The sequence below is a fragment of the Limanda limanda genome, chromosome 14, assembly GCF_963576545.1.
Source record: "Limanda limanda chromosome 14, fLimLim1.1, whole genome shotgun sequence".
NCBI lineage: Eukaryota > Metazoa > Chordata > Actinopteri > Pleuronectiformes > Pleuronectidae > Limanda > Limanda limanda.
In genome coordinates, this window is record NC_083649.1 from 7,530,678 (window position 1) to 7,555,586 (window position 24,909).

Below are 24,909 nucleotides of genomic sequence, written 5' to 3' on the forward strand. Positions count from 1 at the left end.
ACATGTAACGGCGTTACGTATTTAGAATACAAATTATGAGTAACTGTATTCCGTTACAGTTACAAATTAAATAGATGGTATTCAGAATACAGTTACATTGTTGAAATAAGTGGATTACATGACGGTACTTCTCTGTTTCACGAGTTTATTCACTCTCTCGTAAATCCACCGGAGGCAAAGCCCCCAGGAAGCAGCTGGAGACCAGGGCTGCCGTAAGAGCGCCCGGCCCCCGGCGGCGTGAAGAAGCCTCACCGCGACCGGCTCGGGACCGTTTCAGGCCCGGGACCGAGGCTCTGAGAGAGTTCCGTCGCTACCAGAAATCTACGGAGCTGCTGATCCGCAAGCTGCCCTTCCAGCGCCTGGTGAGAGAAGACCGACCTGCGCTCCCAGAGCTCCGCTGTCATGGCTCAGCAGGAGACCAGCGAGGCACGCCGGGTTCACACCGGACGCTGAAGCGCCGGGCAGCGCTTATAATATCACCCGTTGACCCAGTAGTATAAAAGCATATGTTCACTTGTTGCTCCAACATTAACTGCAACAGCGTCCCAATTTAATGTCATCCATCTTCAAGAACTTCTCCGCTGTTTGCTCCGTTCAATGTCGGGTGTCGAGGGTAAATTACGTATTCTCCACTCAAGCCAATGGGGAGGGCCCCCTCTCTTTTTATCTTTATGACTGCTTGTGTGTCTGTATGGAGGGGCAGAGGGGGGCATGTAATAATGTGATTGGTAATATTGGTAAAATTAAAACTCCAGGACAACAGAAGGGGAATTTAAACTATGGGATCCATACTTTATCATTTATATCATATAAAATATGTCATCAATATCGTTTAAAATCATTTTTCAGTGTGTTTCCTGGAGCGATACGGTCGCGTCAAGCGCAAACAAAAATAGACTCGACGCCGAAACGATCGCTGCACGACGCGAGGCAGCCTTGCTGTGGCGCTGCACTTCAGCCTCCGTTGGGACCGGCACAGAGGTGGGAGTGGATGGGAGCCGGACATCCAGCTGGCCCGCCGCATCGGCGGAGAGAGAGTTTAAACTGCTGCTGCTCCACTGACTATAACAACGCCGCAATCATACACTTAAAAAAATGCAATACAAACCGGAAGTATTCCAAGTATTCAGAATACGTTACTCAGATTAGTTAATGTAATGGAATACGTTACAGATTACATTTTTGGGCATGTATTCTGTATTCTGTAACGAAATACATTTTGAAAGTATCCTTCCCAACACTGGCCGTGAATCAGCATTATACTTAATGCACGTGTAAATCTGTGGTGGGTAAAGATCAGCCGTTCGGATCACTGACTCCTGATGGGGTGGAAACTATAAAAATATCCAAAAGACACATAACATCTCTTCCCATCATATTAATTGGACAACATGAGGATAGCAAAAAAGGAACACTTGAATTTTTCAGTGATGCCTCATATTATATTATATTATAATATCACCTCATATTAAGGGAGTCATGAATTTCAACCACGGCACTTCCTGAATCCAACACAGATCTAACAACTCATTTGCTCATTTTAGGATGTGTGTCAAACACATCATTCTTGATGACTGAATGTGTTGCTCCTAAAACTACAAGGAATTTAATCTCTTTCCCTAGCAATGTGAGTGTGTGTTGGCATATGAACGTATACATCTCATTGATATTTTAACATATGTCCCTATCAGTAGTTTGTCTTTCTTTTCTAAAAAAAAAAAAAATCTTTCACTTCTGTGCTAAGTGTTTGTGTTTGTGTAGTGCATTCACTCTCTCGATGTGTGATGTGTCCCTCACGGCCTCGTTCTCTGTTCAAAGATGCTGGTTCCACCCTCTCCTCCATCCCCGCCTCGGCTCCATCAGCCTTGTAAAGTTGCTGTTTCTTTGGATAATTTTTTGTTTTGCCCAATGTCCCTTCTCTCCTCAGAGAAAACAAATGTCCACGTGCCATCTCCCCTCCTTCCTTGAAATTTTCTTCTTTTGCGTCCGCGATTTACCTCTGAACATCTTCAGTGAGGCTTTATGCATATCAGTCTCTCTTTTCTTCTTCTTTTCTTCATGTTTAAATCAACTGCAAGTGCTGTTATTAAGCTCTTCCCGAGTCCCACTTGATGCCTGTACGTTTCAACAGGCTGGCAACATCAGGTCACTTTACGCGATTTGGGCTGGATCTTGTCCCATCCATATTGCCCACTGGTGCAAGGTGAAGAGAGGAGTTGCGTGTCTGGAACGTTATTAGGTGGAGGAGGTTGTTGTGGAGCCTGGGCTCCCGCCTCTGGAACATCCGCTTCTGGTGGAGCTTGGTGTTGTTGTGGTTGTCGTCTTCTCCGCGGGGAAGAGTCGAGGTCGGAAACCTGCATTTTGAAACACTGAGACATTTGTGAGGTGTTATCTGTCCCTGCCAGTGTGTGTTTTCTGTCACTCTGATTCAATTTTCTTCTAACCACATTCCTTATACTAAAATTCCCCCCAGTCTTTCATTCACACTTGTATCAGACTTAGTGCTGTGTCACCATAGTTCCTTCGCATGAAGTTCGTTTTAAGAATACTTAGATCAGTTCCATTATCCAAATCTTATATTTTTACCTATGTAAAGAATTTTTTAAATTTTATTATTAGTTACCTTAAGTCTTCAATCAATCTCCAAAACGCTATCTTAAGGAGCAGATAGGAAACCCAGCAATATAAACATCAAAATAATGCAATACCCCCCATACAATAATCAACAGTAATTTCCTCCTGTAATTACCTTGTTACTGTTAGTCTCCTAATTCATCTCTCTTTTTTTAATTTATTCATTTTTCCCTTTTTTGTTTTAATTTTTTCGTTTTTTAATACACTTAAATATCCTGCCTGACCATCACGAATCATAGTGCCTTAAAGAAGTTCTCTACCTGGCGCGCGTCTTGAGTCTTGTTTCACACAATGCAAATACACTCAGTATTATGTCCTCTCTGTGGATGTGTTATTTAACAAACTCCTTTTTAAAGGTGCCTCATCAGTCTACCTTCCAGGTTTCTTCTAAACCTTGGTTAAAAATTTACGGGGCCTTCACCCGTCTGGAGGATCCCGTTCCTCTTAGACCAACTTCTCCGTAACACTATGTCTGCTGGTATAAATTACACTTGAAATCTCAGATTCTCAGCAGATAGATTACAGCGCTGAGACGATCCGGCTCGGGTCTAGGTCCCTGCATCTCACCCGTGGGGTGGTTAAGGTTGGAAACTTTTTTCCAAGATGATCAGTCAACCAGACACCGAGTCCAGATGCGCCCAGATGTGCGATCCCACTTCTGACACCAAATTGTGGTGGAAATCTGGAGATACAAGAGATTAAGATTAAGATACATTTATTTGTCCCAAACACATGCACAGACATGCACAAGCACACTCATGCAAGGAGGGAAATTTAACCTCTGCTTTTAACCCATCTGGTGCAGGACACACAGAGCAGTGGGCAGCCATGTACGGAGGCTGGAAACACCAAAGTTATCTAAGTGTATTTAATAAGGGGCTTTCTGCAGAAAGGATCAACACAGGGAAACCGCAAGGGTCTCAGAGTGAAGATGCAGGACAGTCAAACACATGATCTTATATAGGAGGACTAAGGCTGTCTCTCTCAGCCAATCCAGACTGGTTCTGTAGGTGCAGGGAGAGAGCTATCTAAACACAGACAACTGATTTACATGTTTTTCCTTTGGAGATAAGCAGACATACGTTCAGTTCTTTGGGGAGTCTAAAGGGTCCAACAGTTTTCAGGTCATACACAGTTCAGGCCATTAAAACAGTCCAGGTCATAAATTATTTGAACAGTTTGTATATGTATGTAGAAAGGTCATAAAAGCCTTTAGACAGAGCTACAAAAACTTACTTTCTAAATACAACATAGGTTTCACACATACTTAGTTAATTTTGCCATTGCACTATCTATAGTTATTAATTTGATTGTTAATCAGAGTTCCAAATTTACTTTAGTTAGTACTTTTATGAGACTTAATCAATAAATTGGATATATTTTCCCTTCATTTGAAGGCAGGTGCCCCGAGGTAACTTAAATCAATTAAAGTTATATTTGATATTTATATTTTTAATACCAATATTCAATATTTTATTTTGATAAATGACACTTTTGGATGCCGAAAGGCACACCATTTTATGGTATCACGTTTAATCCACTACTGCACAACACTGTGAACACCCAGAAACGTTTGCTTGTCCTCTGAAGGCACCAAAAAAAAACTTGTTTTTCCACCTTACAGTCTCTCCTGGTTCTTGGTGCTGAATCACCGAGGTGTGTCCGTGTCAAACGACTTCCGCGAATGAGACTTTCAACAGATCCTCCTCAAATTATTTGACTTGTCATTCAGATCAAAGTAACTAAAGAACAAAGCTCTTAAAATATCTTCACCTGCTGTTCAGTCTGTGTCACTGCAGAAAAGCACAAACTAGGAACAAGCTCGTGGTGGATGAGACAGTGTTGAATACAAATGTTAAATTGTTGAAACTTTTCCTATTACACAAATCAGGAAATGAAGAAACAATACACTTAGAAGTTTTATTCAGTAAGGACTAAACAAAATACACAGAAAAATGACAAATAATAACACATAGGGCAGGAGCGGCAGAAAACTCTAAGTAAAGTTAACTATTGGAACGTAGCCCGGGTCATTTCACTCAACTTTTTGAGTTTTAAAAGCCTCAACTGAAATATTGTTAAAATATGCCAAAATTAGAAAATACAGAAATAACCACACAGAAAAATAGTAACTATGATAGTCAGCAAAGAAATAATTACATTTATATCCCAGTTAAAAACACAAAATACACTAATATCTATACAAAAGATGTGTGCAGTGATGTGGACAAGTGTAGTTTAAACAACAGACATCAGTTGAGACAGAAAAGGTCAGATTATGTTGTTTAACTCAGATTTTGATCTTTGACGTTTCATTCATACATTTATATAGCTGGTTAAAGTAAATACCTTCATATTAAATGACGACTAAAACTCATACAAGAAAGAAAATGATTGAAGCCCCACCCGTCCATCATTGTCATTTTCTTACAAACTATTTAAGTAAAAGAATCCCCCAGTTTGGACCAGGTACGATCCTTCCAATTATCCAGTCAATGGACCTTTACAAAACAGAAACCAACGCATTTGATATAGAACGACAAAACACAGCAAACGCACACAAAATGCTTTACTTTAAAAAACAAATGGTTAAATCGAAAAAACATGACGATGGATATTTGTAGCTCATACTATGATAGCTGAGTTTTAAAAAAAAAAACGTGTTTGTTTCACATGAACAAAAACAAGTATTTGCAATCAGGCTAGAAATCACCGCTCCCTTTATCTAAAAGTGGTTATTGTTACTTTATAATTATAAACCAGCATCAGTTTGATCTCTCTACAACTCCCTGCCTTTCCTTACGAGAGTCCTGATCTATGAAAACAGATTCGCTCTCTGTTCACTGACTGTCTTTTTTCAGCAGTTATCACTGTACTTGTGTGTGTACATTTATTAAGTGTCCTTTGGGACATGCTTCATTTGTTTCTGGTAGAATTCAGTAAAAGCCTGTGACTTCATATCCATGCGTTTAAAGATGTCAGACAAAGGATAGCAGAACTCGATCACATTCTCTTTTTCCTTTTTTCCTATCTTATACCGTCCTGAATGCATTGCCAAAACGTTGCAGTCCTTATCAAAGACAGGACAGCCAGACGACCCATGAACAGAAGTTTTTGTAACAGATTCTGCCCCACCGTCAATGTAATGCTTAGTAATCAATTTAGTGGTCTTGTATAAAACCGGTTCTGGGTTTTCAGGTGCAATACACAAGCATGCATCCATTCTTTTCACTCCACCACCACGGTGCCCGATGATGCAAACACCATCGCTTTGGTTAAGGTGTTCACATTTTTTAAACAGACCATTAGGCAAGCTCTTGACATCCATGAGCTCTAACAAAGCCCAGTCATAAATCTCCTCGGTGCACTCAAAGCTATCGACCTTCTTTACTTCTACAACCAAATCGGACAAATGGACAAAGACCTCTTTAGTAAGGTTCATTAATTTCTCATTATAAGCCTCTTTGACCACATGGGCATTTGTGAGGACAAAGCTGTCAAATAGGAGAAAGCCACTTCCTGCTGCCCTACCGTCTATTATAACCTGACAAACTGAATCACTGAGAACCATCAGTTCCTTCAACATTTTCACTTCTGTGCACGTCTGAGCATTTTTTCCATACTCGTCATGCAAGATTTTCTTCATGGAACGGATCCCATCATCACCGTAAAAGGTTTTTGATCGCATCCCTTTCATGTAGTTCTCCAAATATGAAGAGAGGTGAGTCCTTTGCAGTGCGGTGTTCCCTGCTTCCCTGTTGCCACTTGTGTCGGTATTATCATTCACTGACTTCTTTAAAGCTTCTGGTCTCTCAGACTTAGCTGGCTGTGAATCATCTTCAAGACTGCTAGGCAGACTTTCTGGTAGATTTTTGCCCACTGCCTCTGTGTAAAATGTGCAACCTTGGTCAAGCAACAGCTTGTTCAGTTCTGGGGTTATCTTCCTTGGAATCATAATAAATGAAGAATCGTTTGGATGTGGCTCCTCTTCCTATAGGAATGAAAAATTATCCATATTTAAATGAATCGCAGGAGAATATTTTCATCAGATTTAAGCAAGACCACTGTGTCTCAATTCAGGGCTGCCTCCTTCAGAGGCTGCATTTGAGGACCAGTTTCATCACATCTCATTTCAAAGTCTCCTTCAAATGCAGCCGACAAATGTTTCCTTCCATCCCTGAGGAATGAAGGCTCCACCGGTGGATCCTTCCTATCCCAGGACTCATTGTGCGTCAGTGACGATACTTTTTTTTTCAAAGAGGTAATGGATACACCCCCCTGACTTGAGACACAGCTATTGACTGATCATCTCAAACATGGCTGAAGTGAGATGGAAGTGAGCACCAACACAGACTGAACCAAACGTTAAATGTTGCAGAAGAAGAAAACATTTGTGTATTTTACAAGACAAACCTTTTTAACAAGAGGTGGTTTACCAGATGTACTCCCTTCCTCTTTCAGGTCTTCTGATTTATTCTTGAGATAAGAGAGAAATATTATTATTGATATTATATGATGAAACGCCCGTTAAGACTTTTGACTATGTAAATCAGTAATCAGAATATTCTCAGGATATATACTTTTGAAACAATTTGAGTTTGGTGTACTTTTCAATACACAGGAAACAATCAGTACCTCAGAACTTTTGTCCCTTGGTTCCGACTCAGGTTCCATCTTTATCAGGTGGTTTCCAGCTGAATTAGGATCCATCTACAGGAAGGGAAAACAAGAATGATTGATGTCAAATAACTTAGAATATTTCAAATCTTCTTCTCACTTTGCCACAAAGCAAAACTGGAATCAAATCTAAATAAATACTTACCATCGTAAATGAGTAAAAGGAAATTATAACACATATCTACACAGGAATTGTAGATAGTAATGAAATAGATAACTGCGATTCACATCTAGTTGGCAAAACTCATGTTAAAAAAAAATGTACGCTTGCGCCACCAAACATTCATGCATGCAGGCGATGAGTTCCAGTAAGGAAGCAGTGAACGGACGAAGCTGAAATTAAAAGGATTATTTTATATGACGCAGGAGTCATTCATTTAAAATATGTTAAAAAACAAGTTCAACAGCCTGGTTTGCTTTAGTAGATAAACAAACTGTGCACACCCAGAAACTTTTGCTTGTCCTCTGAAGACACCAAAGAAAGGCACCAAAAACAAAACTTGTTTTTCCACCTGTTGATCGCTCTGTCCTTCTTAGCAATCGATATTGGATAATTCGAATAAAAATCAATTTTAATCAGAGAATAGTATTTTCAAACACAGCCGTGTGTCTAGCAACCAATTCAGAAATCAGGAAATTCTGTTGAGGCGAATTGAATAAACGTGATTTGCAGATTCAAATGGGACAGAATAAAGATGACCAGTTGACATTGCCCACACCGGCCCACTTCTAGATCCGGGTCAGATTGTTATGATTATTCTTATTATACCAAGACTTCGTTGAATTTCCCTGAGGAATGATGGCTCCACCGGTGGATCCTTCCTATCCCAGGACTAATTGTGCGTCAGTGACGATACAGTTTTTTCAAAGAGGTAGTGGATACACCCCCCTGACTTGAGACACAGCTATTGACTGATCATCTCAAACATGGCTGAAGTGAGATGGAAGTGAGCACCAACACAGACTAAACCAAACGTTAAATGTTGCAGAAGAACAAAACATTTGTGTATTTTACAAGACAAACCTTTTCATCAAGAGGTGGTTTACCAGATGGACTCCCTTCCTCTTTCAGGTCTTCTGATTTATTCTTGAGATAAGAGAGAGAAATATTATTATTGATATTATATGATGAAACACACACTTAAGACTTTTGACTTTGTAAATCAGTAATCATCAAGTATTCTCAGGATATATACTTTTGAAACAACTTGAATTTGTTGTACTATTCATTACACAGAACACAATCAGTACCTCAGAACGTTTGTTCTTTGGTTCCGACTTAGGTCCCATTTTGATCACGTGGTTTCCAGCTGAATTAGGATCTTATCTACAGGAAGGGAAAACAAGAATAATTGATGTCAAATAACTTAGAATATTTCAAATCATCTTCTCACTTTGCCACAAAGCAAAACTGGAATCAAATCTAAATAAATACTTACCATCGTAAATGAGCAAAAGGAAATTATAACACAGATCTACACAGGAATTGTAGATAGGAATGAAATAGATAACTGCGATTCACATCTAGTTGGCAAAACTCATGCTAAAAAAAAATGTATGCTTGCGCCACCAAACAGCCACACATGCAGGCGTTGAGTTCCAGTAAGGAAGCAGTGAACGGGCGACGCTGAAATTAAAAGGATTATTTTAAATGACGCAGGAGTCATTCATTTAAAATATGTTAAAAAACAAGTTCAACAGCCTGGTTTGCTTTAGTAGATAAACAAACTGTGCACACCCAGAAACTTTGGCTTGTCCTCTGAAACACACAAGAAAGGCACCAAAAACTAAACTGGTTTTTCCACCTGTTGATCGCTTTGCCCTTCTGAGCATTCGATATTGGATAATTCGAATAAAGATCAATTTTAATCAGAGAATAGTATTTTCAAACACAGCCGTGTGTCTAGCAACCAATTCAGAAATCAGGAAATTCTGTTGAGGCGAATTAAATAAACGTGATTTCCAGCTTCAAATGGGACAGAATAAAGATGACCAGTTGACATTGCCCACCCTGGCCCACTTCTAGATTCGGGTCAGATTGTTATGATTTTTCTTATTATACCAAGACTTCGTTGAATTTCCTATCGTGATGTATTCTGGAAAAACTCTCAAGTCCACGGTGTGAAAATGTTCCCACTCCGAATTTCTTAATCTGAACTGAACTTTACTTTGACTGTATTTTTAAATCTGAATAATTCATCGAAAACAGCTACTTACAGTCTCTCCTGGTTCTTTGTGCTGAATCACCGAGCTGTGTACGTGTCAGACGACTTCCGCGAATGAGACTTTCAACAGATCCTCCTCTCCTTATATACCTTGTCATTCAGATCATAATAACTAAAGAACAAAGCTCTCAAAATATCTCCACCTGCTGTTCAATCTGTGTCACTGCAGAAAAGCACAAACTAGGAACAGGCTTGCGGTGGATGAGACAGTGTTAGATACTGATTTTAAATTGTTGAATCTTTTCATATTACACAAAACAGGAAATGAAGAAACAATACACTTAGAAGTTTTATTCAGCAAGGACTAAACAAATACACAGAAAAATTACATCTAATATATCAATAGTGCAGGGGAGGCAGAAAACTCTAAGCAAAGTTAACTATTGGGACGCAGCCCGGGTCATGTAACTCAGATGGGAAGGTTCCGAAGCCAAATGGAGTATTGGGATGCAGCCCGTGTCATGTCACCCAGATGGAGCAGTTCCTAAGACAAATGGAGTATTGGGACGCAGCCCGGGTCAAGAAACTCAGATGGGAAGGTTCCTAAGACACATGGAGTATTGGGACGCAGCCCGGGTCATTTCACAGAGAAGGAACAGTTCCTAAGACAAATGGAGTGTTGGGACGCAACCCGGGTCCTGAAACTCAGATGGGAAGGTTCCTAAGCCAAATGGAGTATTGGGACGCAGCCCGGGTCATGACACTCAGATGGGAAGGCTCCTAAGACAAATGGAGTATTGGGACGCAGCCCTGGTCATTTCACTCAGATGGGAAGGTTCCTAAGACAAATGGAGTATTGGGACGCAGCCCTGGTCATGTCACTCAGATGGGAAGGTTCCTAAGCCAAATTGAGTATTGGGATGCAGCCCGGGTCATGTCACCCAGATGGAGCGGTTCCTAAGCCAAATGGAGTATTGGGATGCAGCCCGGGTCGTTTCACTCAGCGGGGAAGGTTCCAAAGCCAAATGGAGTATTGGTACGCAGCCGGGTCATTTCACAGAGATGGAACAGTTCCTAGGCCAGATGGAGTATTGGGATGCAGCCCGGGTCATGTCACCCAGATGGAACGGTTCCTAAGTCAGATGGAGTATTGGGATGCAGCCCGGGTCATGTCACCGAGATGGAACGGTTCCTAAGCCAGATGTAGTATTGGGACGCAGCCCGGGTCATGTCACTCAATTGGGAAGGTTCCAAAGCCAGATGGAGTATTGGGACGCAGCCTGGGTCATGTCACTCAGTTGGGAAGGTTCCTAAACCAAATGGAGTATTGGAATGCAGCCCAGGTCATTTCACAGAGATGGAACAGTTCCTAAGCCAAATGGAGTATTGGGACGCAGCCCTGGTCATGACACTCAGATGAAAAGGTTCCTAAGCCAAATGGAGTATTGGGACGCAGCCTGGGTCATTTCACTCAGATGGGAAGGTTCCTAAGACAAATGGAGTATTGGGATGCAGCCCGGGTCGTTTCACTCTGATGGGAAGGTTCCTAAGAAGAATGGAGTATTGGAACGCAGCCCTGGTCATGTCACTCAGATGGGAAGGTTCCTAAGCCAGATGGAGTATTGGGATGCAGCCCAGGTCATGTCACTCAGATGGGAAGGTTCCAAAGCCAAATGGAGTATTGGGACGCAGCCCGGTTCGTTTCACTCAGATGGGAAGGTTCCTAAGACAAATGGAGTATTGGGATGCAGCCCGGGTCATGTCACTCAGATGGGAAGGTTCCTAAGACAAATGGAGTATTGGAATGCAGCCCGGGTCATTCCACAGAAATGGAACAGTTCCTAAATCAGATGGAGTATTGGGACGCAGCCTCCGCTTCAGCGCGTCAGGCGGTGACGTCACGTGTTTACATCGGGCTCATATTAAACAGCTCGACTCTCCACCGGCAGTGAACATGGCCGCCACTGAGGTAACGTCGCTCCGCCTCGAAGCTAACAGTCAGCTAACAGCAGGTACACGTAAAGTGCTCCGTGTTGACCGAGTCTCTGTGTCTCTGTGTCCGCAGGGAAGCAAGCTGTGGGGGGGTCGCTTCGTGGGAGACACCGACCCGGTCATGGAGAAGTTCAACGCGTCCATCGCCTACGACCAGCGGATGTGGGACGCTGATGTCCGGGGGAGCAAAGCGTACGCGAGGGCTCTGGAGAAGAGTGAGCTGCTGAGCACCGAAGAGCTGGAGCAGGTCCTGCCCGGGCTGCAGCAGGTAGAGTGCCCGGAGAACACACACACACCGGGCTGCAGCAGGTAGAGTCCCCGGAGAACACACACACACACCCGGCTGCAGCAGGTAGAGTCCCCGGAGAACGAACACACACACCGGGCTGCAGCAGGTAGAGTCCCCGGAGAACACACACCCGGCTGCAGGGCGGTGCCTCCCCGCTGGAGGGAGGGGAGGCTGTTCCTGGCTGTCCCTCCAGTGTGGACTCATGTAGAGGGATGGAAGCTGAATATGTGCCTCTGTGATGCTGCTGGACAATATCATCATGTGATGGTTGACAGCTGTTGAGGCTGGGCATGGACCATGGGACCCTGGGGCCTGGACCGTGGGACCATTAGGCCTGGATCATGGGGCCTGGACCATGGGAGCCTGGACCCTGGGACCCTGGGGCCTGGATCCTGGATCCTGGGGCCTGGACCGTGGGACTATGGGGCCTGGACCATGGGACCCTGGGGCCTGGACCATAGGACCATGGGGCCTGGACCGTGGGACTATGGGGTCTGGACCCTGGGGCCTGGACCTCGGGGCCTGGACCATAGGACCATGGGCCCTGGACCATTAGGCCTGGGCCCAGGTTCCATATTTCACTCCATCCCTGATGTTGTGAATAGAGTTTTGTCAATATCGTTCTCCATCCATCCATTAAATACAGTTTGTCCTCATGAGGGTCGACATTAAAACACAGAGGGACAAACGACCTGACGACAAACAGGCACAAAGGACATAACGACAGACAACATAACAACACAGGGACAAACAACACACAGGGACAAACAACATAACAACCTGCCAGGACAGAGGACACACAGGGACAAAGACTACTCACACTCGCTTTAGACATTTTCAGACAAGAACAATACAGCAGGAGATTTCCCACTCAGTCACAACAACACAGAAACCTCTGGCGTGTTCCGGTGGTCCGGCATGCAGAGGCAGGACCGACCCACCACAGCTTGTTCATCCTGACACATTTTGTTTGTTTGTTGTTGTTTCATTTGTGCGTCTGTCGCGTGGTATGATCGTCATCAACACACCCAGGATATCCTGCTGTTTTCTCACATAATCATAAAAGTAGTTGCGGGATGTGCGATTTCTTTTTTAGATATAAACGTAAAAGCAGTGTTTATTCTGTAAAATAAAAGGTTTCTTAATGAAAGTTTTAATACATAAACGCCAATACAGATATGTCTGTAGCGATAAAGTAAAAGGATTATTGTTGTAACAAGATGTTTTTTATTTTATAATCGAACAAATGTGGGTTATTTCTAATTCTTTCTAACTAATAAGCGTAAGAACATGTCCATATGATACAAATACTTTACACAAATTGATTTATATATAGAAGTAAGTAAACATTTTTTCTTCTTTTCAGATTTCTGAAGAGTGGTCCAAAGGTGTTTTTGTTATTAAACCTGGAGATGAAGATATTCATACTGCCAACGAGCGCAGACTCAAGGTGAGCGTCACTAACGCTGCACGAGGGATTTCTAATAACCAGGCCTCCTTTTTGTTATTGTAATATCAAAGTCAGACAATCAGGAACACATTCAATCATACTGGTGATGGACCAGACTAAGCAATAAGCTTTTAGAGTAAAACAGTTACAAGTAAGAAAGACAGCCACAACTTCAAAATAAATAAATAATAGAAGATTAGAAGAATATAATTGGATGCTGGCTGAGGAATTATATGTAAAAGTAAAATATCATAATCTTGGTTTTAGAACCTGCCAGAATAAATTAAATCTACTGACATGTATTGTCTGTATTGCACCAGTGCTGTATTTGATTTTGAGACAATAACATACATTAGACTACGGTGCATTTAGCCACTAGAGCACCCAATTGCTGCAAATTAAGTTTGTTCCTGTTAGAATCACATAAAAACTACAATGCTCCACTAACATACACAGTAAAAACTATATTTTCAAACAAGATAGTTTATTTCCCTCAACATAACTACAAGATTCACAAATTGAATGTTTTAAATATGTGTGGTGTTTGGTAGACACCAGTACCGGCCTTTATGAAAACCTCACCCGGATATAACAGGGGAAGGTGTAAACTTGAGACTAACACAGCCTCGCTTTAGCTCTTTTCATGGTAATTTACCTTGAAAGCTTGAAAAACCTGATGGTTGTGATAAGAGATGTCCTAGTTCTGTGATTGGCTGTTTTCTCAGGAGCTGATTGGTGCTCCGGCCGGGAAGCTGCACACTGGCAGGAGCAGAAATGACCAGGTTTGTCTTCACGGGGTTTAAAATTCAACTGACTGAAAGATCATCCGGGGTTTGTGAGTGGTTTCAAAGGAAGGAGTAGCCCGTGAGGCCGTGCTCTGTGTGTTTTGGTCGATCAGGTGGTGACTGACATGAGGCTGTGGCTGCGAGACGCCATCTCAACCCTCACGGAAAATGCCCTCCAGATGATCTCTACCATGGTGGAGCGGGCTGCAGCGTAAGCTTCACACACACAGTCACGTGCAGCCGCTCACTCCTGCTGGCGCCTGGGCGCTCTTGAAGTTTGTCACCTCTTTCTGCCCCTCAGAGAAATCGACGTCCTGTTTCCCGGTTACACCCACATGCAAAGAGCTCAGCCAATCAGGTGGAGCCACTGGATTCTAAGGTGACCTTTACACAGTGCACGTCTCCTGCTTTTATACCAAATATATCATATGTGTTGTTCAACGTCGGCCTCCTGTTTCTGTCTCCCCACATTTGAGCCGCTCCTCAGTCACGCTGTTGCTCTGAGCAGAGATGTCGACCGGCTTCAGGAGATCAGGAGGAGAGTTAATGTTTTACCTCTTGGAAGGTACACAGTGAGCACACACTCATCTGACACTGACTTCCACACGCACACATGATGGGTTAATAAGAATGCTTCTTTACTAGCGGTGCCATCGCTGGAACGCCGTTTGACATCGACAGGGAGCTACTGCGGAAAGGTTAGGCCACTTTGCCCAAAACAATAACCACAGAGTTTAAGGCTTAAAAATTCTATAAGTTATATTTTATACATCAAATGACAATGTGCAACTTCAAATAGCTTTATGGGAAGTATTGGATAATGGTCAAACAGAAAAGACATGGCTCTTTAAAAGGTGATAACTAGTTTGTTCTCTGTTGCCTCTTAAGTGGCCAAAAAACAAATCAATTGTTGCAGGTTAAAAAAAACAAAAAAAAAACACAATTTCTTCTTCTCTGAACCTGCAGAGTTGGAGTTTGAGGACATCAGTCTAAACAGTATGGACGCCACGGGCCAAAGAGACTTTGTTGGTACGTAAAACACAAGCCAGGCAGCCGTGTTTGACATGTTGAGATGGCGTTTCCTCTTCCTGAGTTGTCTAATGTTTGTGTGTCCTTGTGTGTGTTTCTTTAGTGGAGTTCTTGTTCTGGGCTTCGTTGTGTGTGACCCACCTCAGTAAGATGGCGGAGGACCTGCTGCTGTACAGCACAAAGGAGTTCTCCTTCATCAAACTGTCGGACGCCTACAGGTCAGTTGGCATTTTATAGCAGGATCCTTAAAGTACAGAAAAATATGACCTCCACCAACAGGGTTTATATTTTCATCGCTGTTTGTCTGTCTAGTAGAAGGATCACGCAAAAAACTACTAAACCGATTTTATTGAAACTTGGTCGGTGCATGCACTGTCCAAGTTACTCTGTGGTTTTGTTCAAAGCTCCTCATGTACTTTCAATTCACTGAATTATTATTATAGGCGTTTGTTTGTTCAAGGCCTTGACATCTGATGGACTCAAGAATATTAATCAAACACATGAAACTAGTCTGATCTTGACAAAAAAGTCCATTTATTGTAATATATTTTTTAATTGAAGTTTCTTCTATTGATTATTGCTGCTGTATGGACACTTTACTTGATGATAACATTGTACATATATTCTGCAACTACCCTGAGTCTTATGTTCTGTCCAAACCTCATGTTATGTAATTTAAGTGAAAGATTGACTGTGTTTTACCTCCCTGTGTACCACTTTTCCATGTTCCCTGTGTTTGTCCTCATCCTCACCTACGTTTGTGTGTGCGTTTGTGTATGTGTGTGTTTGTGTGTGTAGCACAGGCAGCAGTCTGATGCCCCAGAAGAAGAACGCCGACAGTCTGGAGCTGATCAGGAGCAAAGCAGGTCGTGTCTTTGGCCAAGTAAGACTAAAGATAGAAGTTTCTGAAGAGACCTTGTCAGGAGGTCACGTTTTCATTAGCGTTTGTTAGCTAGCACGATAACGCATAAACTCTTAACCAATTTCCATAATTACACACTTAACTGCTGTCTCGTTAAATTTGTTAAACGTTTTTGCATTTGTTGAACCAGGTTTTGTCTTTGTCTATGTTTCAGTGTGCAGGGTTCATGATGACGCTGAAGGGCCTGCCCAGCACCTACAACAAAGACCTGCAGGTGGGAAAGTGTGTTTCTGTGCGTCTTTCACTTCATGGGAAGAACTTTGTTTCTGGACATTGTCTTTGTGTTTGTTTTCCCTCTTCAGGAGGATAAGGAGGCCATGTTTGACTGCTATGATACAGTGCATGCTGTGCTGCAGGTGACGACTGGAGTCATGTCAACTCTCCAGGTCTGAGATTCACTGTTAATCATTTTAAAAACAACACTACACCAGGCATTATACTCTGGAGTCTGCGTATCCGTAGCAGGGTTCATGTTTAAATGTAAACGTAGAACAGTGGACTTGAATTAACACTCGGACTGTAACAGTGTTTTTTTTTTTTTTTTTGCCACGGGTTCAAACCCCACGTTTTCTACAAAAATAATGCCGAAGATTTCTGAGACAAACTGACGATGATTTATTTTCTACTGACGTTTTTCGTGTTTCAGATCAACCAGAGTGTGATGGAAGCGGCCCTCAGTCCTGACATGTTGGCTACAGATCTGGCCTACTACCTTGTGAGGAAGGGGGTGAGTACTTGAGAGATCTGTTGTGATGTTGTGTGATGACTTGTTGCTGTGTTACTCTGTGTTACTTTGTGTTTCTATGTGTTGCAGATGCCATTCAGAGAGGCCCATGGCGTCTCTGGTAAAGCTGTGTTTGTGGCTGAGTCCAAGAATATCGCACTGAACCATCTCACTGTGGAAGACCTGAGTGCTCTAAGGTGATTGTCTCTCTTTGTTACTCATACAAACGTGCAGCCTATAAGCATATTGAAAAATATATATACTCCCTTTCTCTCCTGTCTACCATGCAGCCATGATTTTTTTCCCAATGTTCTCCCTCCTCTTTTTCTTGACGTGTGTATCTGCTCTGTCCTGTAGCCCGCTGTTTGGAAGCGATGTCTCCTCCGTGTGGGACTACAGGAGCAGTGTGGAGCAGTACAGCGCCCCCGGTGGCACAGCCAAGAGTAGCGTCCTTGCACAGGTGGAACACCTGAGGAACTGGATCAAGAAACTGAAAACAGTGACCTCAGCCAAGTAAAAACTTGAATATTTGAATCGGGTTTACTGATAATACGATGGTGAAGTATTAGACTGAGGTCAGGAAGAATTAGAAACCACGTTGCCTTTCAAACACTCACCCTTCTTCTTTTCAAGCAACCATATTGACAGAGGATTCCGTTGATCAAGCACAGACAACAAATGTTACAAAAGATCTGACTTGTGTAAACGTATTCGACAAATAAGGAATAAATGTTACTTGTGTTTTACAGCTTGATCCATCATTGGGTATCCATCAGATACTTTCCTGTGTAGATCCACAGAGACACACACACACATATGCACATGACGGTGTCGTTTAATAGTTCAGAAAGGATCTGTGTTTTTTTTACAGCAGAGAAATGGATATAAAATTATTCATTAAAGTTTAATAGTTTAACATTATGGGTCTGAACAAGGTACAACTACAAGGAGTGATCACTTTGTGAGTCTGCTGACATGTAATCCGTTATCGGTTTTATCCCTGAAACGCCCAGTCACTGTGTTTTTAAATATATTCCCTAGGTTGTTCTGGCCATTTACAGTTTATATAGTAAATCCCTGGCCACATTTCTCTGCTGCACTCAAAGAAATTAAATCATACGCAGGAGCAGAGAATAAATTGTTTGTCTGGCAAAGCATCACAGATATTTATTCACATTTAGATCTTATTCAGTTTTCTAACAAATAAACGTAAAGCGATGTTCTCTGACTGGCTCGAGAGAAGATCAACATATCAAGTAGCTACAAGACCGTGTTCTGCAAAACGAGAAGATATGTTGTTATATAATCTAATTTAATTACTGACATTATTTTGCTCAAAATCACCGTGTGAACCTCGGGGTGTTGAGTGCCCGGAGGGAAAGTCGTGGAGTCCGGGCAGCAGGTTCATGGTCTTCATGGGATGCACGACAGACAAAATTAAAACTCTTTAAAAACATCCATAATGTAACTGCTTCTAAGTGTGAGTTAATTAACTGCTACTAAATCACACAAAATCTATTCTTACTAGAAAGTGAAAATCACGACCCCCCCCCCCCCCCCCCTTTCATACACAGTCAGCTAATCATTTCTGTCGCTGCCGCAAACATGGAATGTAAATAAAGATGGACGACATGACGGCGCCACAAAAGTGAGGCCGAAGCATCTTGATGGGGGGGCGCCTGGATGTTAGAAGATGGTAAATGGAACTTAGTAAGTTGAGGGTTAAAGATAAAGGTGGAGGGGGTCACACCTGGTACAGACAGTTTGGTTTAAATTAGTTATTTGATTCTGCAAAAACAGGGAGAAACATCATGATTGACAGCTGAGACTGACTCTTGATTGGTCGAGTGCAAGCATCCACTGGACCTTGGTACAATGGCTCCGCCCCCTGATTACTGAGCGATCTGGCTTCAACTGACAACACCAGTACAAGATGGTGGCGTTCGTAAAACATGGATATTTTGGCTTAATTTCTGGATTTGAGAAAGTGGGAAAATGTCGTCTATCTTTATTTACAATTTAGTAGCGTGTAGATATTTAGCAGCATTCCTTTAGTTTGATGAATAAACATGGACACTGACAGGTTGCTGTTACACTAACACACAGATAAAATGTTCCCTTTACACACACACTAACTTCTACCGCTTAGATCATCAGGTGTTAAATGTGCTGAGTCAGACTATCTGACCCGCTGTCATGAGCACAACAGAGAGGACACAGAACCAGGCGCTTGGCGGAGCGGCGGCGGCGGCCTTGGAGCGGTACACGACTCTGCCGTCCAGAGGCTGCGTGGGTCTGAAGATGTCCGTCATGGGCTGTCCGTTCCAGAACTGACACTGCTGAACTACTGCATCCAGCTGGAGAGGAGAATAGAAACAAGTTTACTTCACCACAAACTTCAGGCTTTTTAAACTTTGCAGAACGTCTGCATACAATCAGAACCTGTAAAACATAATCAATCTAATATCTAATTTAATATAATAAAACATTAGATCTAACAGGGCCAGATCCAACACTTACTTCTCCTGAGATAGAAAGATTTATCTTATTTAGTGCATGTTCCCTGGTTTGAATATCTATACTTCATTATGTCACTTTGAGTACACACTACACACACACACACACTCACAGAGTTAACACTAACTGTACTAAGTGACACTTGCTCACCTGACGGCTGCTGATGGACAGGGTCCTGTGAAACACCGACCAGGCAACTGCCTGCTCGCACCCTGGAGTCGTCATGGAGCCCACGTAGCGATAGTAACTGTGCAGGTCCTTCTCAGACGGGATAATGTCACTGAGGCGAAAGTTTGGAATCACTGTGCTGCTGCCTTAACACAGAGCAGACGTGTCAGATTAGGTCAAGTTAGGAATTTGGTCAAATTGTGCGATAGAGTGAAAAATGGATCAAGTTTCCCATGTTAAAGGAACTTTCCAGCTCCTACCGTTGTGTTGCACTCGGCCCAGAGCAGTTATCACCGTGTTCAAACTAGGATGGTCGTCTGCTGTTTCCTGTGAAGAGACCATCAGCACTGTGACACAACCCTGAACCGTGTGAAAGTTAAAACATGTAGAAAACAGAGCGTGACCTCATCCCAAGCCCATTACCTCAAACAGGAAGGCGAGCAGAGCGATACCCGCCATGTCGTGTTCTGCCTCGGCCAGAGAACCGTACGGCTCCTTGATGTGGACTATATGCAGCTGAACAGAGAGAGAGGACAAGCCTGTAGTGTGCTGGTCTGTAGTACAGCCTGTAGTACAGCCTGTAGTACAGCCTGTAGTAAAGCCTATAGTACAGTCTGTAGTTTCCATTTTGTGTCGGATTAATTAATAATGAGCAGTTGTAATATGAATACATTCAAAAGCTGTATTCCACCGTCCATCCAGACTAATATATCAATAGTGGTGAGAAGCTTCTACAGTAAAAAATATTGACATTTCACTTCAATTATTTATAGCAGATCGATTTCATACTTTATAAATGTGGAGTTCTATATAAATCTCATGTTACACTGCTGTGCTGTGAAGATATATGTGCTAATTGCCTCAGGCTGCACACGCTGAAAATGAATTTGAATATATTTATCAGATAAAGAAAAGAAAATAATCCACTTTACTTAAAGTAAGCTTCCCATTGAAACACAGCTTAACCACCAGTCTGAGAAATGTCCTAAAGATAAACATGTTTAATTTCAACTCAAACAATACTATATAATACTCCTGGTCCGTGTCACTGTCTGATGCTGTCTCGTGAGGGCTGTACCTCCATGGGGAATCTCTCTCCGTCGATGGTGTGCTCTGATCCAGGTCGGCCATTCCCCCCCCAGTGGAAGTGAAACTGGGCCGCTCGGTAGTGACCTGGGAGAGCGCCTCCTGTCAGCCGCACCGACTGTGGCAGGTGGAAGTGAGCTGCAGGGAGGAGACAGGTCTCTTCACGCAGAGGTCAAAGTTCAACAGGCACCTTTTCACAAACTCAGTTCCCCTCCCACTTGGCCAAATCCCACGGAATGGAATGATGGCACTTGGGTGATCCGCTCTTGTTCACCAGATCTGGGCCACAAACAAGCCATAGCGATATATGTGAATGCGTTTAGTGCTATTCGGGCCACTGTAGGCTCACATCCAGAGTACACCTTGTCTAGAGCACCATATGTTGGCCAAAAATGGACCTGCATTTGTTTTGGAATTTAGAATTTACTACTTTTATTTTATTTTTACGGTGGGCAACTTTAGGCTCCATCTTTTTGGGCCACAAGACCGGAGCGTGCCAGAAGTGCAAGAGCGTTGCCAGAAGTGTCCCACATCCGAATGCTGTCTGTTTAGTCTATTAAGGAGGATAAAGCAAACTTTTTGTTATTACCTGAGTGCCCTTTGTTTTCCACTGTGATGTTGATTACGTCGCTATGGCCAATGAAGTTGAAGGGTGGCAAGGCGCTGTTGACGTGCACCTTACTGGTCACGATGTTGATTGGTGACTGACGTAACCCCCCACAGCTGGGAAACTGAGCTGCCCAGTGGATGGGGTCTGAACAATACAAACAGAAGAGGCCACAAAATCAAATCTCGGACCGGACCACCTGAGTGTTACCTCGCGGACTGGCTCGCGTGTGGTTTTCCAGTGGAACCAGTCTGAGTTGAGTAGGAACGCACCCTCTCTACATTCAGGGTTAGACTTAAAACGTTGCTCTTTGAATGAAGCTCAGGTGAGCAGCACAGTATCCAGGTCTTACCTCCAGTGGTGTATAAAGTACTTGGAAGCCATACTTGAGTAAAAGTACAGATATCTTACCTGAAAGTGACTTCGGTAAAAGTTCGGTAAAAGACAGCAAAAGTAGAAGTCATCCGTCAGAAAATGACTTAAGTATCAAAGTTACTTAAAAAAGTATCAAAAGTAGTGTTTTTTTATAGTAGGCCTATACAGACACAAAACAACCCAAAATGTTGAATATGAATACAAAAATATGAATATAATGTTTATAATGTATAATTTTAAAAATTTTGAACCCTAGATGAGAGAGAGAGAGAGAGGTGCGCCGTGCGTAGAGGTGTGCTGCGCCAACCTCCGCTGCTCAAGTAACGAGCCAGTTTGAGAATGTAAGAAGTAGAAAGTACAGATATTTTTGTTCAAATGTAACGAGTAAAAGTAAAAAGTCGTCAGGAAAAGAAGTACTCAAGTAAAGTACAGATATGTGAAAAATCTACTTAAGTACAGTAACAAAGTATTTCTACTTCGTTACTTCCCACCACTGCTTACCTCTGCATGTGTCATCACAGGAGTACTGGCTCTGGTAGCACCACTGAGCTGCAGAGAAAACACAGACACAGACAGACAGTGGATTCTTGAGGAGACTCTCTGCACTTAATGAATGAGTATTAATCGTTTCTCACATTCACGCTCTATTGGCCACAATGGGTTTGTTTTTCCCAGTCAGCTGATCTGCTTATGTGTTTGTGCTGAGCAGTTGGACTTTGAGAAGGCCGAGCGGGCAAAGCACACACACACACACACACACACACACACACACACACACACACACACACACACACACACACACACACACACACACACACACGTAATCCAAGATAATGATCATTTCTCACATTACTAATCCTGCCCTTCAGTTGTCTTTTCATGCTCGATTATATAAAGATGATCTGAAAGCAGCTTTATGTACCTAAACCAGATGTTGTACAAATACTGAAATATATAATACCGGGACTAAGCATTTTCCACCATTGACTGTACTTAAAGATGATATAAGTGAAGCCAAATTATCCTGATCGCCCTCTGGTGGCTGGCTGCAGTTCAAGTCATTTTAGCAGATGGGACATGGACCTAACTAAAACAGTTTGTTAAATGAATTTGTCTCAAAGATGGGTTTTATTCAGTCCCCTCAACATGCTGGATTCTTTTCCTCCACATCCAGGAATTATTATCTGAGAAAACAGGGTTATTCCGGGATCCTCTACTTGGTCTGGATCTGATTCTGCACCAAAATCTGATTATTTGGGTAATTTCCGGCAATGACGCTGCTGTTCTGGCCTGAACGAAATGGATGTGAGCTCTAAGTGGCCCACTAGTAAAATAGCAAATGTCGCCCAAATATCCCAGAACAAATGTTGCCCTTTTGGGTAAACATGCGGTGCTCTCAGCAGGGTGTTATCTGGATGTGAACATAAAGTGACCCATGTTCCAACTGGTGAAAATGTCTCAAATAGCTCAAAACTAATGAATTAATGGAAATATTTCACTAAACGGACAGACTTGGATCAAGTTAAAGCCATTATCCTTTATTGGTTTGCATTAATTAGTCCACACCTGTCACTATAAACTGAAGAAACACACAACAAGTCTCTTTGTTGTGTTGTGATTACTCTGATTGTTTTCACTGGGAAGTGAACGTCTGGCTCAGAAATAAACAAAGAACCACTTCACTGGCTTCACACTACTGAACACGTCCATCCAACAGGTGCTGGGGAAGTCTCTTGTGAGTCTTGGGCTGTGGTTGTGTATTGTATTCACTGATGTGAATGGAGCTCCGGTGTGTGACTCCACTGTGGGAATGAGCAGTGCCACAGAGAACCATTTAGCTAATATAGGAACGCAGATTAACCCCACAATGCCGTGCTTTGAGAGGGGACATCAGTTCTCACCAGATGAGAACAATGCACATCAGGTGGAGGTTGGCTTTACTCCACCTGGCTCCCACACCTGTGCCAAACCCAGTTGTGCGGAAAAAGGCACGAACACACAAACTTTACTCTTTTATTTTAAATCATCCCCTCTTCTTTTCTTTAAAATTTCCTTGTTGATTTCCAATGAGCCAAATTCGGAAAGAATTTCACCCCTAGAATGATTCTGTCTATGTTTCTCCTCAGAAGCTGTAAAAGCTCTGTGGATGAATTTAAATCTGTTTTAGCAAACGTAAGACAGATATTGCTGCATTACTGCAATTAGTGAGTCAATGTGTTTCTATGTCCACTTGAAATTAGCAACGGCGATCAATAACTTTACAGATTTATCGATCAACAGAAAACCAGTTGATCTATTTTAATAAAAAATTTCAACCTCTCAATTGGGATAATTTGCTGCTTTTTGCTGTTTAACCATCACAGTAAAAATGTTATGTTTTGACACATTTTCAACAGTTACCACTTGATAGATTTACTGAGAAATTCACCAGCAGAAAAATAAATGTCAGATCAAAAAGGTTCTTGTTGACTAATCCCACAATTCTCCAGATGCAAACATGAGAAAAAGACTAAAGTCAGTGAAAATGTGCATACCTTTGTGCTGCAGATATATATTTCTCTTCTTTTCTACTCTGTTAATTATCTTGTTCAAGTCTCTTCTCTAGTTTCCACGGTATGTTCTCCAAATGAAAGGCTTTTCAAGCTTAACAAGTCACATTCACAAAGACCTAACTGAACGAAATGCTGCAACAATCTCTTCATTATTGATCATTTTAAATTTAAAACCTGACATAAGTAGCAGGGTGTGTGTGCATTGCAGAGGTATGTGTGTGTGTGTATATGTGTGTCCTACCTGTGGACTGACAGAGGAGAGAAAGCAGAGTCAGGAGGTAGAAAGTAAAACCCATGATCATGAGCAGCACAATGACCAGAGACTGAATTTCAAACTGCCTTCACATTCTGACTCTTCAGCATTTGAGGGTGGGAGGGAAACTTCTATGAAGAGTTGTGTGTGTGTGTGTGTACTTGTGACGTGTGTGTCTTTGTGAGACCAATTTGAGCAGATGCGGAGTGAGAACTTTTTGTTTGAGGGTAAAGACTCAGTTTTGTGGTGTGGGGTCAAATCCAGTTTATATTTTCTTGGTCAGGCAGGGTTAGAAGTACAAGCGTGTGTGTGTGGTCCAGGTATTATGTTGTGGGGACATAATACGCATTATACACGTGAATGCAATACGCTTCCGTAGTCACATTATGGGGACCTGTCTTCCTCATAGGGACTTAATTGTTGTCCTCATAAGGAAGACAAGTCCCCATAATGTGAACCAATACATTGTAAGGCAAAGATATACATTTTATGGTTAGGTAAAGGGTGAGGCTTCGGTTCCACATCGATTAAAGTTAATTCAAGTTTAGGTTAAGTTTAGGGTTAAACAAGTTGCTCAGCCTTGAAGAAACAAAGTGACCGAGTAAACATCCTCACCTGTCAGGCGACACCTGGTGGCAACACCAGGAACCGTGATCTGGATTAGGCTCAATCTACATAATTAAT

General features: G+C 42.4%; 2 protein-coding genes across 2 annotated transcripts; one reads left to right on the forward strand and one right to left on the reverse strand.

The window, feature by feature from the left end:
• The first annotated feature begins 11,368 nt into the window (after positions 1 to 11,368).
• On the forward strand, positions 11,369 to 17,413 carry asl (argininosuccinate lyase). Its single transcript, XM_061086031.1, has 16 exons — positions 11,369 to 11,445; positions 11,542 to 11,736; positions 13,124 to 13,207; positions 13,933 to 13,989; positions 14,106 to 14,203; positions 14,294 to 14,371; positions 14,480 to 14,557; positions 14,638 to 14,690; positions 14,959 to 15,021; positions 15,125 to 15,239; positions 15,820 to 15,904; positions 16,098 to 16,157; positions 16,246 to 16,329; positions 16,590 to 16,670; positions 16,758 to 16,864; positions 17,025 to 17,413. Exons 1-16 carry the CDS (start codon positions 11,431 to 11,433, stop codon positions 17,182 to 17,184), a joined length of 1,413 nt encoding a protein of 470 aa, XP_060942014.1. The 5' UTR covers positions 11,369 to 11,430; the 3' UTR covers positions 17,185 to 17,413.
• An 816-nt stretch (positions 17,414 to 18,229) lies between these two features.
• ca4c (carbonic anhydrase IV c) lies at positions 18,230 to 24,277 on the reverse strand. Its single transcript, XM_061086032.1, has 8 exons — positions 24,214 to 24,277; positions 21,922 to 21,969; positions 21,028 to 21,192; positions 20,431 to 20,576; positions 19,776 to 19,868; positions 19,613 to 19,679; positions 19,335 to 19,498; positions 18,230 to 19,024 (listed from the first exon to the last, which is right to left on the reverse strand). The coding sequence occupies exons 1-8, from the start codon at positions 24,272 to 24,274 to the stop codon at positions 18,842 to 18,844; spliced, it is 927 nt and encodes a 308-aa protein (XP_060942015.1). The 5' UTR covers positions 24,275 to 24,277; the 3' UTR covers positions 18,230 to 18,841.
• Between the last annotated feature and the right edge of the window lie 632 nt (positions 24,278 to 24,909).

Excerpts from the sequence above, each read along its gene's own strand:
- asl (XM_061086031.1), top strand. Across the intron at positions 14,691-14,958 it reads CAGGGAGCTACTGCGGAAAG|AGTTGGAGTTTGAGGACATC; the intron begins GTTAGGCCACTT and ends CTGAACCTGCAG. Across the intron at positions 15,022-15,124 it reads GGGCCAAAGAGACTTTGTTG|TGGAGTTCTTGTTCTGGGCT; the intron begins GTACGTAAAACA and ends GTGTTTCTTTAG.
- ca4c (XM_061086032.1), bottom strand. The coding sequence starts at position 24,274 with ATGATCATGGGTTTTACTTTCTACCTCCTGACTCTGCTTTCTCTCCTC. Across the intron at positions 19,499-19,612 it reads GGGCCGAGTGCAACACAACG|GCAGCAGCACAGTGATTCCA; the intron begins GTAGGAGCTGGA and ends CTCTGTGTTAAG. Across the intron at positions 19,025-19,334 it reads TGTCCATCAGCAGCCGTCAG|CTGGATGCAGTAGTTCAGCA; the intron begins GTGAGCAAGTGT and ends TCTCCTCTCCAG.